Consider the following 17,330-nt stretch of genomic DNA (forward strand, 5'->3'; position numbering starts at 1 on the left):
CAGTGCTGTCTCCTGAGCCATTAGGCAGTGAAGTGTTGCTGAAAGCTGAAAGTTCAATTGTTTCAGTTTTTAGTCCAATCCCAGAAGACCTGCTAAATTATTATGATTTAAAGGTAGACATTAACCTTAATATACTTAAATCTGTCATTTTGAATTTAACTTGCCATCATTTGTCATTGTGCAATTGGAACTCAGCATCAAGGAAGCCAGATGTTCAATAGTATTATAAAGAATTAGGTGGTAATGTAATAATGACAAGACCTTTCCAGTATTGTAGACATGTTATAATTTTTTCAAAAGACATTTGTGTTACTGTTTAGATACATTTATTAGATTTTCCCATTTGTGGTTTGAACTGAATTTGATGATTTTATTTAAGTGTATTTTGTTTTAGTGTGCCACAGCTGCTCACTAAACTAGTGAGTAACATTTCTTGATGCCATATATACTGCTTTATTTAAATGCAGTATGTTATATATTTACTGTATATAACTGCTTGTTTTATTCTGCTCAGTTTGCTTGGCAACTATTGCTTGCTAGAACTTTCTAGTAAAAATTGATGTTTTGTACACAGCTGTTATAATTTGGGGTACAAACTTTGCCAAGTCACCTTAGAGCCTTGCTAATTAATGATTCTGGTGATGAAATCTTACATTTTATTGGATGCTTTCGGTGAGTTGATTTGATTTAGGATTAAATTTGAAAAAGGCTTGTGAAGATAGAGCTTGTTCATTTTGCTACTTGGGAGAAAAAAAATGTGTATTAATTCCACAGTTACTGCATGTAGAGTATATAGTAGTGATTATGATTGTTTCTAGCATGTTTGAATGACAGGTTTACTTTTATGGGTTTCTTTTTATAATTGGAATTTACTATTTATTATTAAACTAATAGGATAGCATCATAATTTTGCAATGGATTTTATGATGTTGGATAAAAATATCAGTTAGTAGTGTTGCTGTGTTTTTAACTAGTGGTTTTAGTTTGTGAAAGGTTGTTAACTGGATATAAATATTGTTAAAAAGTCTGAGAACTGTTGAGATTATTTTTTTTTGCTATTTGGATTAATCACTGTTTGCTAGCGATGAAAAATAAATTATCCATCAGCTGTTTCATGTCCTATATTTTCAGTGAGATGGTGTGAGAGTGTCCATCTCACAAAAATTAACATTATTATTATATAAATAGAAGAATCCAAATATTCCAATATCATACAGAAATGTTTATTTCATTTATGGGAAGAAATATTTTTATTTGGGGAGCTGATATGCCAATTGAAAGTTGATTTGGAAATGTTCCAGGAGATGCTGCTTATTTTATGTTACAACAGTACCTAGAGGCTCCAAAATCAGGATTGGGCTGTGCTCTGTACAGTTACATAGTAGGCAACAGTCCCAGGTTCAAAGAGTCTGTTGGCTGAACAGACAAATGAAGGGTAGGGAGGGGAAACAGAGGTACAGAGAGGTGCAGTGGCTTCCCCAAGAGTGCAGCAGATCAGTAACAGAGCCAGGAATAGAACGAGGTCTCTTTACTCCCAATCCCGTGCTCTGTTCACTAGAGTATACTGTCTTGAGATTTTGGAGGCATTTTTGGAAATAAATTGGCTCAATTAAAGTGCCAGTTTCTTTAGATTTTTCAGTTCATTATCAGAAATTCTTGCAATTGATTGAGCGCATACATTATTGGAATTATTTTGCGTGGGAAGGGTTTTTCGTGGGAGAGACCATTTAATAGAGCCCTCAGCCCCAGCTGGGGAGTGGGATCGGGAGCTTGCCCCGCTTGGTGCGGCTCCCAGGATTTGACTCGACGCCCCCTCGGGCTCCTACATTGTACGTGGAGACGGGGCCAGGCGGCCATGCGCACCGCCCTGTCCGCAGTTGCCACCCCCACAGCTCCCATTGGCCGTAGTCCCGGCCAATGGGAGCTGCTGGGGTGATTCCTGTGGACGGGGCAGCGCGCAGAGCCGCCTGCCCGCACCTTGGAGCCGGAGAGGGGACATGCTTCCGGGAGCTGCTTGCAGTAAGCGCCGCCCGGAGCCTGCACCCCTGAGGGCCCCCTCCCCCCACGACCCAATCCCCTGCCACAGCCCTGATCTCCCTCCCGCCCTCCGAACCCCTCGATCCCAGCCCAGAGCCCCCTTTTGTACCCCAAGCCCCTCATCCCCAGAGCCCGCACTCCCAGCCAGTGCCCTCACACACCCCACAAGCCTGCCCCATCCCTGATCCCCCTCCTGCCCTCCAAACCCATTGGTCCCAGCCTGGAGCACCTTCCTGCACCCCAAACTCCTCATTCCTGGCCCCACCCCTGAGACCGCACCCCCAGCTGGAGCCCTCACACCCCTCCCCCGTACCCCAATCCCCTGCCCCAGCCCTGATCTCTCTCCTCCACCCTAAACCCCTCATCCCCAACCCCACCCCAGAGCCCTCACCTCCTGGTACCCCAACCCAGAGTCCCCTCGCGCACCCTGAATGCTCATTTCTGACCCCACCTCAAAGCCCGAACCCCTAGCTGGAGCCCTCACACCCCCCCACACCCCTACCCCCGGTTTCATGAGCATTCATGGCCCACCAGACAATTTCCATATTCCGATGTGGCCCTCAGGCCAAAAAGTTTGCCCGCCCCAGATATAGATGGATGGCGGTTGAATTTGTGTGAGTTGATGAGATCTCTCTGGCAATCCCCTGGAGAGTAGGGGGAAAAAATCTTGAAAGAAGCATTGAACAAATCATCAGAGTAGTAGGAGGATTTAAGTCACAAAAGCCAAGGAAGGACAATATTTTTTGTAGGTTGTGATTGATCGTGGCAACAGTAGAGAGGTCCAGGAGATTGAAGATGGTATAGAGACCCTGAAATTTGACCCTAAATTTTATACTGAGATCTTGACAGTGTATTGCAGCTGAAACCACAATTGTATACTATTTTTACATTGTTACATACTTTTTTCCTACCTTTTATGAAAAATAAACACTGCCATAAGCAAAGTTGGCTCTGCAAGTTAAGGAGCTTCACTGTGATTTTTCCTGTCTAGCATACTTAAATTTACAAAGGGAAAAAGATCAGTACAGAATTTGTAAGTTCAAAAGAATAATTGTGGCGATATGAATTGTTTTTCATCTATTGTGTGCAGTTTAGTGTAATTTGTAATAATTATAGGTTTGGGTTTCTCTGTAAAAATCCACTTTGATATCATCTTTAATGTTATTTTCTGAATAAGGTAGAGGTGGATCAATTTAGTTCTTGTTTTGAATTTACTGCATAATTTCCTGCTATGCATAAATTGATACTCTGAATTGGTTAAAATTCATAGCCTGAATTATATTAGCTTTAATCTAACACAGGTTGGCGGGTAGAGATAAGATACAGGTGGCTTGGAAAGATTACAGTTGATGCAACAATTGTGTATTCACAGCCTGCATCTGTAGACCAATCTTTTCATTTAAATCTGACAAATTACTGTGTCTGAAACTTAGTATAAAAATTTACAAGTATTATAAAAGGAGTACTTTTTGCACCTTAGAAACTAACAAATTTATTTGAGCATAAGCTTTCGTGAGCTACAGCTCACTTCATCGGATGCTTGCAGTGGAAAATACAGTGGGGAGATTATATATACACAGAGAACATGAAACAAAGGGTGTTACCATGCACACTGTAACAAGAGTGATCAGGTAAAGTGAGCTATTACCAGCAGGAGAGGAAAAAAAACCAACCTTTTGTAGTGATAATCAAGGTGAGCCATTTCCAGCAGCTGACAAGAACCTGTGCACGTTCTTGTCAACTGCTGGAAATGGCCCACCTTGATTATCACTACAAAAGGGTTTTTTTTTTGTTGTTTTTTGTATTTTTTTCCTCCTGATGGTAATAGCTCACCTTACCTGATCACTCTTGTTATAGTGAGTATGGTAACACGCATTGTTTCATGTTCTCTGTGTATATAAAATCTCCCCACTGTATTTTCCACAGCATGTATCAGATGAGGTGAGCTGTAGCTCACGAAAGCTTATGCTCAAATAAATTTGTTAGTCTCTAAGGTGCCACAAGTACTCCTTTTCTTTTTGCAGATACAGGCTAACAATGCTGCTACTCTGAAACAGATATTATAGTAATTTATATGCATTGTTTATGCCTTCTGACATTAACTTTTAACATGTAAAATTTAATGACATTAGTAATTTTTATCCAATTGTAATGTGAGCATATTTAGGTGGAAGTCACTACAGCATTCAAAATAAATGTTATTTATTAACGTATAAGACTTGACGTTTCCATTACCATTGGACAACAAGATCAGTAATAAGTTGAAATGCAGTGCTCTAGCGCCACATTATTTGGGATAATTCTTTTAAAAGTTGTGATTTTTTTTTTTAATTTACCAAAGTGTGGTTTTCAGCCATTTATGAATGTTGTTTCTTGAGCGGGACCTAAGATTTTGGGAAGCAGCTATTTCAGTTGTGTACCAATCTCATGGTGGGTACATTTTTGTTCTCTCCCCGCTTGCACCTTCTTTCCTAAGGAATTAATTATCATCAAATACTATTGCAGTACATTAACCATTGTGGTAGCACCTAGAGGTCCCAACCAAGATCAGGGGCCTACGGTGTTCAGTGCTGAATGTACAAAGTGAAAGACAGTCTTTGTCCCAAAGATCTTACTATGTAAACGGACAAGACAAAACAAACGGTGAGAGAAAGGAAGCATTATTGTCCCCATTTTGCAGATGGGGAACAGAGACAGAGTGATGTAAGTGGTTTACTCGGGGCCACAGTGGCATGAATGCTGCCTGTGGCAGAGACAGGATTTGAACCCAGATCTCCAGAATCTCAGTTCAGCACCTTAACCACAAAACCATAATTCAGCGACTTGGTTATTATTTCAGGGTTGTTTTTTTTCTTGTGATGCTGCAGATATGTTATACATTTTTTAAAATAAAATGAGACTGAAGATATTGAAGGCTTTTATAGGCATTTCACTAACTTTTAATGAGACTTAGACTCCTAAATGCCTAAGGGCTTGTCTACATGAACATTTAGTTCACGCCAAGCTGGGATGGGAATCTACCTCACACTAACCTGCTGCACACTGACTGTCTGTGTAGACCTTGCTGATGTCTACTACCCCATTGCCAAGTGGGATGGATTAAAGCATACTAAGGAACTGTTAGTGCACATCAGCAGGGCCCACATGGACAGTTAGTGCATGGCAGGCCAGTGCAGGGTTGATTTACACCCCAGCTTGCCACAAACTATATGTTTGTGTAGACAAGCCCTAAGTTGCTTTTGAAAATGGGACTTGAGAAGCTAAGTCATGTAGGCATTTTTGAAATTTTTTTGGAATCTTCTTCGCATGTTGCTAAAATTTTTCCTTTGGAATAATACATTTAAAGACTCTCTTTTGGTAACACTGATCTCTTTATTTACAGTTACACCCATGGATATTTTGTATTAAGAATCAGTAATATCAATTTAATAAGCATATTTTTTTGTCTCTTCTACACCAGTCCATAAACAGGAAAAACAGGGTAATCCAAATACCATACTGGAATATGGCATTTCCAGTAGGAAATAGGAGGAAACTAATTCTAATTCTCCTGCTTGCAAGTTTAGCACTTCCCCATTTCTGATCACACCCTTTCACTAGAGATAAGTCTGAGTTCCAGTGTGCCCTCCCATATTTCCCAAAAATTTTGAACTATTCAGGACTTATCTCTGTTTCTTACTTCCTGTTTCAGGAAGCATAGAAGCTGATTCCTGTCATGGTTTGGAGAGGATTCACAAATGTCCACCTTCTTTTTCTCCTGGATTATAGAGAAAAATCAAGAGATAAGGAGCACAGTTTCATGAAATCATGGATGGCAGGACGTTATTGATCCCTGGTTTCTAAATCTCCCACTCCTGAGATCCTAGGCTCTTTGAATTACAGCACTGCCTACTGTTATGGTCTGTGCTAAATAGCTCTCCAGTGCCTTCAAAACCACAGTCTTTGTGTAATCTCTATTACATGTTTCAGGGGGTTTTGCCTCCATATTGTCTCTTTCCCTTAATTGGTTTCTATCCCATCAGGGTTCATGGAGCTGCTCCAGCAGCTCTTTTGGCCTCATTGACATTATAAATTTTGGTAATTCTAACATCAGTTATCTCTGACTGAGGCTCCAATACCTGCTATTGAGGACTACCTATTCAATTCCGGACTAGTTATGAGCTTCTTAAAGGACCACGTGGCAGCAATACAGCTAACTATCCTGCAATTCAGTATTTTCACACCCTACACTTGTTAGATTCCTGAAACGACTTGTGCATATGTAGTCTTGGGCAGCCACCCCTTCCTTGAGATGTTAATGCTGACCAGATTGATGCATTCACCATCTGAGCCCCTAGCTACAAATTTCCTTTTCTGCCTATCCATCAAAACAGATTTCCTAGTAACAATAACATCTGCTAGAAGGGTGGGAGAAATAAAAGCACTTATCACAGGACCTCTCTACGCTGTGTTTCATTAGGACCTCTCTATGTACTTGACACCTCATTCAAAATTTTTACCAAAGGTAGGTTGTGACTTCCTTCTCAACCAATTGCTACACCTACTTGTCATCTTCCATAAACCTCATTCCAACAAAAGGGGGGAAGCCAGACTTCACACCCTTTTGGACACTGTCTTTTTATGTAGACTGGACTAGGCCTTTTAGGGTGCTCCCCTCCCCTGGGAACTTTGTCGTTTTCGCAGATAGGGTAAAAAGTCAGGTTATACTGACCCAGAAATTATCTAATTGGATTTCTACACACATTAAGACATGCTGTGATTTAACTAGCTTAGACCCACCATGAAGAATTACAGCCCTTTCCATCAGGGATTTGGCAGCTTTGCCATCTTCTCTGAGAAACTTTGCAGTCTTAAAAAGAAAAGGAGTACTTGTGGCACCTTAGAGACTAAAAAATTTATTTGAGCATAAGCTTTCATGAGCTACAGCTTACTTCAATCACGAAAGCTTATGCACAAATAAATTTGTTAGCCTCTAAGGTGCCACAAGTACTCCTTTTCCTTTTGCGGATACAAACTAACACAGCTGCTACTCTGAAACTTTGCAAACTTAGAAATCTGTAGGACAGCAATATGTGGTTTGGTACGTACATTTACAAAACTTTACTCCTTAGTAGAGGCAATAAGATCTGATTCCCACTTTGGCAGAGCTGTCTTATAATCACTATTCAGCTAGAGTCTGAGCACCCCCTTCTTAAAAATTAGGTTATTACTTGTGCGTTACCAAGAGTGGAATACATACGGACAAGCACTTAAAGAAGAAACGGTTAATTGCCTTAAAGTTATTACTGTTTTTCAAGATGCATTTTCCATAAATATTCAATGACCCAGCATCCTTTCCCACTACTGTGAAGTCCTTTAAAACCTGGATTCTGTAATAGGCAAAGGAACTGCGAGACAGCTGGGGTTGCCCCACTCTTTATACTCTCTGATGGGGAATTCTGCAATGTGCTTAAGTGGAATTTGGAAAGTAAAACCCAAAAGGAGCTATGTTTTACCTGTAATGTTAAAATAGAATTATTATTATGCCTATGTACAACAAGATAATTTCAGACAGTAATTTATGGTTTTCTTTTAAAGACAACAAGACAGTGTTTGCTTCTAATGTACAAAAGAAGCACAGCATGCATTTTATGAATATGGCCTTGCCGCTATTCTACTAGATTTGGACATTCTAATTTTTGCTTCCCTAGAAATTTGTGTTAGCATCTGTCATTACAAAACAGCTTGCAGAACTAATACTCAAGATTGAAAGATTTTCAGGGCAAGTATTGTACTTTTTGTCAGTAACATATCATGCATATTTATGGCACTATATAAATAATATTTGCTAAATTGAGAAATAAATCTGGAAAAAAAAATCCAAAATACAGTTTGCAAAATCACAGTAATTACTTCAGCAATAATGACCAAACCATGGTGCATTTAGTTGGGATAAAAGGCTAGGTGGGCATAATTCATTTTGCGTCAGCCTGTTTGCTCCAGCCATTTATTTGTCCAAGAGATACTCTGTTACAAGGCCATTACTGCTTTTATAAGGTGAAAATGAAAAATGTAGGCTTTTGGCTGTTTTTATAGGAAATGTTGTTTTAGGCCCAGATCTTGCAAATGACAGTGTATGAGCAAGCTGTTGCAACCACACACCATCATTTGCAGACTACTCAGTTGGTGTGTACATGACATTTGCAGTGCTCTGTCCATGAATTAACAAGACATTCTAACTTCTTTTTCATGTACATTCCATTTATGTTGGAATTGCCGTGTTTCAAAAAAAGTGACGGTTACTTTTTTAATCCTCTCCAAAAAATAGTTTGAAATTAACTTTTGGTACTACTGGTTGTTTAGTTACAACAGTTGTGAAATTAAGCACAAAAGACAATTTGTACTAAAATGGCAAACTACATTACTACTACAAATTGCTGCAAAAGATCTATATGCTCAGTGAAGGGACAAGAAACATAAGAAATCATTAAAAAACGAGGAGTACTTGTGGCACCTTAGAGACTAACAAATGTATTTGCGAATAAGCTTTCCTGGGCTAAAACCCACTTCATTGTTATTCAGTGTTTACTATGTACTCTACAAAAGCTTCTATAAAAATGCCCACTGATTGGGCATACCAAGGATCTGTCAACAACATTCTGTGCAGCTGGAATGCTGTTCATCTGTTCCATTTGCAGTGTTGGGATTATTTAAAAGGGTGACAAACCTTAGGAAACCAAAATTTCATACAGAGGGGAAGGATTGTTGAAAATCCCAGGTTAAAAATCTCTGAGGATGTTACTCTGTTAAAGTAATGGAAAGAATTTGGCCTTCTACAAAGAATTTGTACCAATTTACCTTCTGCAAAGAAACGTCCATAATTTTATGAAGCAAACATGTAGGAAAGATGATAAATCAACCCTTTAAACTTGTATATACATTGACTATACATATACTTAGCATAACCTTACTGAGATGAATAATGCAGTTTGGAGCAGAGTTTAAAGTGGCTGGAAGTTATTTCCATGTCAGCATTTTTGTGCCAAAAATACCTTTTTTTAATAGGCGAGGCTGGTAGCAACACCTGTAGTTAAGGTGTTTCCATTATAAGACATTATGTTCAATTGCTTACAACCTTGCCAAATTTAGGGCTTAAATTTTCCCTGCCAGATGTGTGCCTTGGGAAGATTTTTTGTAAAGTTTTAGCAAAGACAGTTCAGTGGTTTCTGAGAACAAAGTTGGGGAAAAGTATGTTGTTTTGCCTGTGTTTGGTTGTGGTTTTTTGTTTGGTTGGTTGGTCGGTTGGTTGATTTTTTTAACAACCATTTCATTGAGAAGCTTTAGTGCATCCAGGTATTGGAGCAGAAACTTGAAATTTGTCTGGGGGTTTCACCGTGATATTGAGCATTTGCCTTTTGCTGTCCCCATGAAAATCTACCCAAAATTAATTTCCCCATACTAATTTCCCCCTACTGTTACTCACACCTTCTTGTCAGCTGTTTGAAATGGGCTACCCTGATTACATTGGCCTCATTACCACTACAAAAATGATTTTTCCTCCCTTGGTATTCTACTATTGAGAATAGCCCACTTGCACTTTAATTGAATTGTCTCATTAGCACTGACCCCCCACTTGGTAAGGCAACTCCCATCTTTTCAGGTACTGTGTATATATACCTGCCTACTGTATTTTCCACTCCATGCATCTGATGAAATGGGTTTTAGCCCACAAAAGCTTATGCCCAAATAAATTTGTTAGTCTCTAAGGTGCTACAAGTACTCCTTGTTGTTTCTGCTGAAAAATTACAGTTTGCCCATCCACTGTAGAGGTTTGTTAGAGGTAGGCAGCATTATATTCCAAAGACTCATCTGCACTGAGAATCCTCCATTGCCACACAACTTTTGTGTGATAACTGGAGTGCACACAGGACATCCCCACAGAGGGACTGTGTGGTCCGTTTTGGTGATTCAGGGACTGGGCAGGACTTTTCCTGGACTTGCTCATTCTAGCTGCCAAGAGCAGTTGTGGTGCCACATGCCAGAACTGAAAGCAGGGAGACACACTCTTCTACGCTATAAATTCTCCCCTCCTAGCTGCAAGGAGGAAAAGGAGAAAGCAGCCTGACTAGAATGCAAAGGAGTGAGGAGTCAAGGGGGGAAAAGAAGTAGGAACCAGGGAAGGGATAGGAGCAGTCTGAGGCCAGAAACAGGCAGAAGGATCTATAATAGCTAGAGCATGCTAACATCCAGAATCTGCAATTGACTTGAGTTGATTCTGGTGCTGTTTAGCAAATAGCTGTGAAACTTACTGGCAAAGCCCCCTTTGGTAGCTGAGCCACATAGAAGATAACAACTTACTACTGCTACTTGTTAGCTCAAATGGTAAAGGTCTGTGCTGTGGATCTAAAGTTCCTATTTCTGCTGATGACCCATGTTGGGTCAATATGGTTCTAGGTGAATAAAATGCTTATAAAATGTTACATGCTTTGAAAAATCAGGCCCTTAGGCCTCTCAAGTTGGGCTCCCAAAGTTAATGGACGCTTGAAAAATTTGTTCTTAATCTTCCTATGGTTCAATTTCTTATCTGTAAAGTGGGGATAATATCTTACATTGGAGAGGTGTTGTAAAGATAAATTCATTAATGTTTGTGAATGGTTCTGGGTGTCATAGAAAAGCCTCTGAGGAAATTTAATAATTTTTTATTCAGTGCAGGTTTTAAATACTATGCAGTAAATAAGACCTGGGGACATACATTGAATGATGAGGATAAAATGGAATAGTGACTAGATACCCATTCAGAGAATATTATTCGTCTTGTGCACTAAATGAGGCAAAGTCCTATAGAAAAATAGCGCACAATCCTATAAATAAAGATTATCTTAATGCACATTGACAGAGGAGCAAATTAAGGTTCAACAAGCAACCTAATTTTGGCAGTTTTCTGACTTTTGAGTGTTTGACTTTGCAGCCTTAATGTTATTAGCACAGTGTTTCTGTATGTAATATGCATTCTCAATAAGGACAGACTCTTCAGAGATCATGTGTGAAGTGATATTTTTCAGAGGCTTATTTATTATTTGGCCAAATTTGAGTGGATTTTCACAGCGATGGCAAACACACACATCTCTGAGCCAAAGCCCTCCCTCCCCAGCCAACTTTAAGTCACTGTTCCAAAGCAAGGGGACATTAGATATCCTCAAAGAAAAAGTTACCAGCTTGTTTTAATATGGACAAAGCAATGAGTTTATCCCTAACCTCATTCATGGAAATGGCAGAACTGTTTTAACTGAATTTTTCCCCAAAAAAAGTTCAGCATCAGGCAGATATGCAGCATGGAAAATTTCAGCCTTAACACTGCAGTTTGGGAAAGCTTTAAGCAACTGAATCATGTGGGAAGTGTCAGGCAACCTTAATATCGGGCGGTGCTACCAGCCCTGCTTATCATAGGGATGACTGAATTGCTGCTGAAACATAAAAAGTTATATGTGAGATATGTCATGAATTGTACATACATAACTACAAAACTATGTTTTAAGAGGGGACAAGAATAACTTCTCCAGTTGAAGCTGCAGGGAGAATTTTAGGCAGTCATATTAATTTTGGCTGGAACATGGATGCAGAGATTTCCAGTTTAACAGTAATTATCACAAGATCTTTTAATTATCGCAAGATTTCACAACTTCCGTTTTTATACCTCCCAAAGATGATGCGTAGTATTTTCAGAAGCACCTAAGTGATTTAGTAGCACATATCTCATTGAAAGTCACTTGCGTGCTTTTGAAAATTGCATCGGACACCCCCAGCAACATAATGGCATGTTATGATATGCTGGATCAAGTTCAAAAAATGACTTAGATAAAATATTGCTTTCTATTGTCTCACCACACCATTTCCTACACAATCTAAGATTTCGTTGCTTTTCCATCCAAATACTGACCAGACTTGATTTTGCTTAATTTGTGAGACCTGATGAGATCACAGCCCAAGTCCCCTTTTATAGACAGTACTTTCTTACTTGGTAAGAGTACATTAATTATGTTGTTTGCATTAGGAACAACTTTTCTCTGTAGTCAGTGAAGCGTGTAAATGCTTAAAATGATTTATTTTCTGTTTGTGAAAATAACTTTTACACTTACGATGTGTGTTATCACAATAGATAAGTTTTACTCTGTAATATTTAGATCTACCTAGCCATCTGACATGCAACTCTTATTGTGCACCACCAGTTTTTAAAAAGTAAGCATGTATGAACTGTAACGGCTATGTACTACAACAAGTGAATTTATTTCTGGGTTTTCTAGAAATAAATAGCTGAGATTTCCTTTCCAACAATACTTTAGAAGCACAGATAAAATGACTTCCTGTCTCACTATTTCCTGTATCCATGGTAACCTCTCTTTAACCACTCACTGTGGAAGAGCCTATAGGAAGACTGTTTCCTGAGTGAACAGTTGCAAATCCTAGGGCAAAAAGTGAGTGCTCTGATAAACCGGAATGTTGCTAACAAAAGTCTTACAGCAAGTCTAAAAAGTAAACTTGTAAGTAAATCAAATGAACTGCCTCACAAGCCAACCGATAATATGAAGTTGTGGTTTGCGGTAAGACTTTTTTTTTTTTTTTTTTGTATATATTTTGACCTTAACTGGGCTCACTTGAAACTAAAATTCAAAACGGGAATGAAAGGTTATGGATGAAAAGAAACTTGTTTCAATGTATAAAATAAGTCAGTAAGTATTTCTTTATGAATGCCAGTAAAGCTTTAAAACTAGGCATTTTCAAATATATAAAAATAAGGAAAAGAATTTGCAATGTGTTGAACTTACTGAAAGCCATTGTTATGACAGAATTAGTTGCTTTTAAATCTTTGAAATGATAACTGATTAAATATATTTCAACTAGCTTGGCAAGCGTATTCATTTTACCATTCTTTTACTCTATTTTTAGTGCCCTTCTAATATAGGGTAATTGCCTAAGAAGCAGTATAATCTTTATGATGTTTAACTATTTAGTGTCCAAAGAGAGAAGATGTAGAATACAGTATTTAAAAGTACTGTTTGTTCATTTATATGGCATGTTGTCTGAGAATATTAAAAATATCACAAAGAGTTGCATCTGTTTTTTAAAATTACACGAATAGAATCTTAGAACTTTAAATGAGCAATTTTTACAAATTTGATTTTTTTTTATCTCTAATAGCTAAGTCAGAGATGACTGGAAAAGCCAAAGACAGGGATGTGTGTGGACTTCAAAGTTCTGTACCCTGCACACGAGTATTCCTCCATATCCTTAACTGTTTTCTTTTGTTGCTGCTCCAGAAAGAGGTACTTGGCTGTCCATCCGTCTGCCAGCTCTGCACTGGGAAACAAGTTAACTGTCGTAACTTAGGTCTTTCAAGCATTCCAAAGAACTTTCCAAAAAGTACAGTACTTGTATACCTCAGTGGAAATAATATATCGCATGTAATTCCAAATGAATTAACAGGCCTTCAGAAGCTTGCTGTGCTCTATTTGGATAATTCCAGCATTTCATATGTGCATCCAAAGGCTTTTGTTGAACTTAGTGAACTGTGCTACTTACATCTAAATAATAATCACATAAAACGTTTGGATCCAGGAATATTTGAAGGGCTTTCAGATCTTCATTGTTTATACCTTCAGAATAATCAAATATCTTTTGTTCCTAGAGGATTATTTAGTGGTCTTATTTCAGTTCGATACTTAACGCTTAAAAGAAATCGCCTCAGTATCCTTGGAAGTGGCACTTTCTTGGGAATGATTAATCTTCAAACGCTTAACCTAGCCAACAATAAGATTTCACGGATATCAGATACAGCATTTCATCACCTTGGAAACCTTGTGTATTTGTACCTTGAAGGTAATAATTTAACACACGTGCCATCAAAGGCCATTGGAATACTTAAAAATCTAGAAAGACTTTTCTTGTCTCACAACCCTGTTGGGTCAATACATCCTTTTGCATTTAAAGGACTTGTCAGGCTTGAATATCTGTCTTTAAAAAGTGCAAAAATAAAAAGCATTGTCATGAATGGATTTGCTGGATTAGATAACCTTAAAAAGTTAATTTTAAGCCATAATGATTTAGAACATGTAAATTCCAACACTTTTACTTTGTTGCATAATTTAATGTACCTGCAACTAGACAAGAATAAAATAGTTAGTATTGGTGATAATACATTTGAAAAAATGGGATCTTCTTTGAAGATTCTAGATCTAGCATCTAATAACCTTACCTATTTGCAGCCGAAAGTGCTCAAGCCTTTGGTTTCATTAACTCATCTACAGGCAAATAACAACCCTTGGAACTGTAGCTGCACACTGCTTGGGCTACGTAATTGGCTAGCATCATCTTCAATCTCTGTCAAAATCCATTGTCAAAATCCCTCAAGATTGCGTGGTAGACCTTTGCATTATGTTAAATGGACCGAATTTACAAATTGCGCTATCACTACCACTAATCCAGAAACCGCCTGGAGTGTAGCATCTGTAGGTATCCATCATAGCACCTCCACTTTAGTGATGGCATGGCATATGGTAACCAAATATGATACACTTGTACATTTGGAAAATGCTGGAACTAAACATGTTACTTTCTGGGGAAGAGCTCCAACCACATCTGCCAGTCAATTTCTTTATGAAGAATATGCTGCTGGGAATCCATCAGAAGCAACAACAGTGTTATCAGTATTACCAGTGCAAACAGCTGCACAGATTGTGCCAGTTAACTTGACCATGGAACAGAAAAGTGTATTTCCTCCAGATGCTGCATCTGTATCCTTAAAAACATCTCTAATCTGTACACAACAGATGGAGAAACTGAATCAGGCATTTGACATTTTATTAGCCTTTTTCATTTTGGCTTGTGCTGTGATCCTTTTTCTAATCTATAAAATCGTCCAGTTTAGACAGAAGCTGAAGATGCTGGGAGACTCAGTGGAAAAGGGAATAGAGTACTACAGTTTTTACGAGGCTGGTAGATACAATGTAACTGACCCAGTTCAGTCCCTACCTCAAAATCCAATGAGAAGTTCAGAATTGGACCAAATTAGGCTTATCAAACGAACAATGCCTGAAAGTCAGGCACAAGTCATCTTGTTTGAACATTCAGTATTGTAACTTACTCAGCTAGACTTTTGATGTTGAATCTATTGTGGTTTGAAATGTCAAGAAATCAAGTGTATTAAATTCTCTTAAAAATAGTTGAAATTTTTCTGTTCAGTTAACTGGTTGATGGTTTTGTAGAAAATGCTATAATTTGGAACTGATATCATGATTCTTACTCCAAATGTCACAAAATTTCTTAACTTTTAATAGCTATATGGTCATTTGAATCTTAAATCTGTGTCATGGACAAATCTCATTCTACTCTGTCCCCATATGAGGAAATCCTTCATTCATAACTCCTGTAGCTAAAAATGAGTGTTCACCCTGTGTGAGAAGCTAAAACTATGCTTTTAAAAGGTTGTGTTCTTTTCAAATATTTATTATTTTTAATAGAAGCAACATAAAATAGCTTGTAAATGAGTAAGCAAAACTGATGGTGATTGTTGTTGTCAGCATCATGAAACTGAAATATTTGTGTGAGAAAATGGTTCTCTTAGGAAGATAGTCTCTTAATATGTGACTAGTAATTCAAAATGACTATCTGAAATGGAGCAGAAAACAAAAGGGATGAGCATTCCTTTTCATTTAACTTGGATTAGGTTAAATCTTCTGAGAAACAGGCAAAATAAACTATACATTATTTGTATTTAAACACAAAATATATGTTGCTAATATTCGGAGTAATTGTTACAGTGTGTATAGTATGTATATTAAAACAATATATACAGTATAATTAATTATCCAAATTCTCTATCCAAAAATCATAGTTATCCGAATCCACAGTATGTCCCCCTATGTTAGTTAATAGCATTTCCATTATCCAAATGCCCAGTTATCCAAAAGTTTTGGCTGTCCCCCAGGCATAGGCAACAGGTGGCTAAGACTAGACGGCGCTCGGCCTCCCTAAATCTATCTCTGCCTCTGTGGTATAGTCACGAGTGGGTTGGGTGGGTCTTAGCACCCAGGCCCACCCAAATCTGAGCACCAGCCACAGTTCTTAAAGTGATGGCGGTTATGGAGGGGTCTCAGCCCTAGATTTTTTATTTTATTTTTTTAAGATTGACCCAGGTTGCCAAGGGGCATAGTCTTCTAGTAGAAATGCTGCCACCTCATATCATTCTGCACATCTCTGCTTCCCGATCAACACAGGCTCTGATTGTTTGGAAGCTGAAAGCCAATCAAGTTTTGGCCAGGGTGGCCACCCAGCAATGGATGAGGGCAGGGCCTCCAGCAATAGGAAAGAAAGTAACCTAAGCTGGGTGGCATTGGCTAGAGATGGAGCTTGTATTGATGGGGAACGGAACAAAGCCTGGGACTGGCAGCACGAGCCTGTTTACCAGGTCTCAAGACCACTCCTTGGTGCAACCACTTCTCTCACACTCATGCAAAAGAGGGACTCTGCCCCTTACTACCTAGCTCTGGTTACTCCTTTCCCATGGGCTCCCATCTCCCATAGCTAATCTGATTATAGCCAACATCTGCCACCCACCCAGGGCCATGGATGGGTTGAGGCACGCTTCAGCCAGTGGGGAAGCAGTAACCAGAGCTGTATGGTGTAATGGCAGAACCACTTCCCTGTTGTCATAACGGAGCGGTGGCCAGGCCATGTTTGAGTGGCATTGTGACCTGGCACGCAGGGTCTTACTACTTCCTGCCTCTTCTCTGCTCCCACATGGACACAAGCTGCACCCACATAAGCCTACGTGTGGCTATGCCCGTGGTCATCCTCCCCTTCCCCCTGCGCCCCAAATATATCACCATCCTCCCAGGCCATGTGGATAAACAGAAGTGAACTGTATATTGTTTGTTCATGTATGTATATATCTTCTCTCTGCATATCACACTAACTGGAAAATAGGGTATATAGAGAAATAAATTTTCCTGTACTTCATAATATCCAGCATCAGAGGCCTAGATAATTATTGCTTAGTAGGAGGTATTTTTTCATCCCAAGGTTAATATTTTTTTCCTATAAACTTGTAAATGCCAGTTTATGTATCATTCATCATCCCATTTAAGATTTTTTTAATTAAAAGCGCCGTATTATTAGATAGCCTTGGCTGAGTGGTCCATTTTGAATCACAAGGTGAAATGACTTTGTCTCAGCCAGTACCAGAGATCTAGCTCTTAAGATCAGGATTCATCTTGAATAAATGTAAATTAGTTTTTAATTCGTACCTTGCATCTGTTTTA

The 17,330-nt window shown here is 38.8% G+C and overlaps 2 protein-coding genes across 2 annotated transcripts in view; both read left to right on the forward strand.

The window, feature by feature from the left end:
* The window catches only part of IPO11 (importin 11), a 299,402-nt gene that overhangs the window by 248,652 nt on the left and 33,420 nt on the right, over nucleotides 1-17,330 (forward strand). The window lies entirely within an intron of this gene.
* LRRC70 (leucine rich repeat containing 70) lies at nucleotides 13,224-15,204 on the forward strand. Its single transcript, XM_074953962.1, has one exon. The coding sequence runs from the start codon at nucleotides 13,224-13,226 to the stop codon at nucleotides 15,147-15,149; it is 1,926 nt and encodes a 641-aa protein (XP_074810063.1). The 3' UTR covers nucleotides 15,150-15,204.

Source organism: Natator depressus, chromosome 5 (genome assembly GCF_965152275.1).
Source record: "Natator depressus isolate rNatDep1 chromosome 5, rNatDep2.hap1, whole genome shotgun sequence".
NCBI classification, from domain to species: domain Eukaryota; kingdom Metazoa; phylum Chordata; order Testudines; family Cheloniidae; genus Natator; species Natator depressus.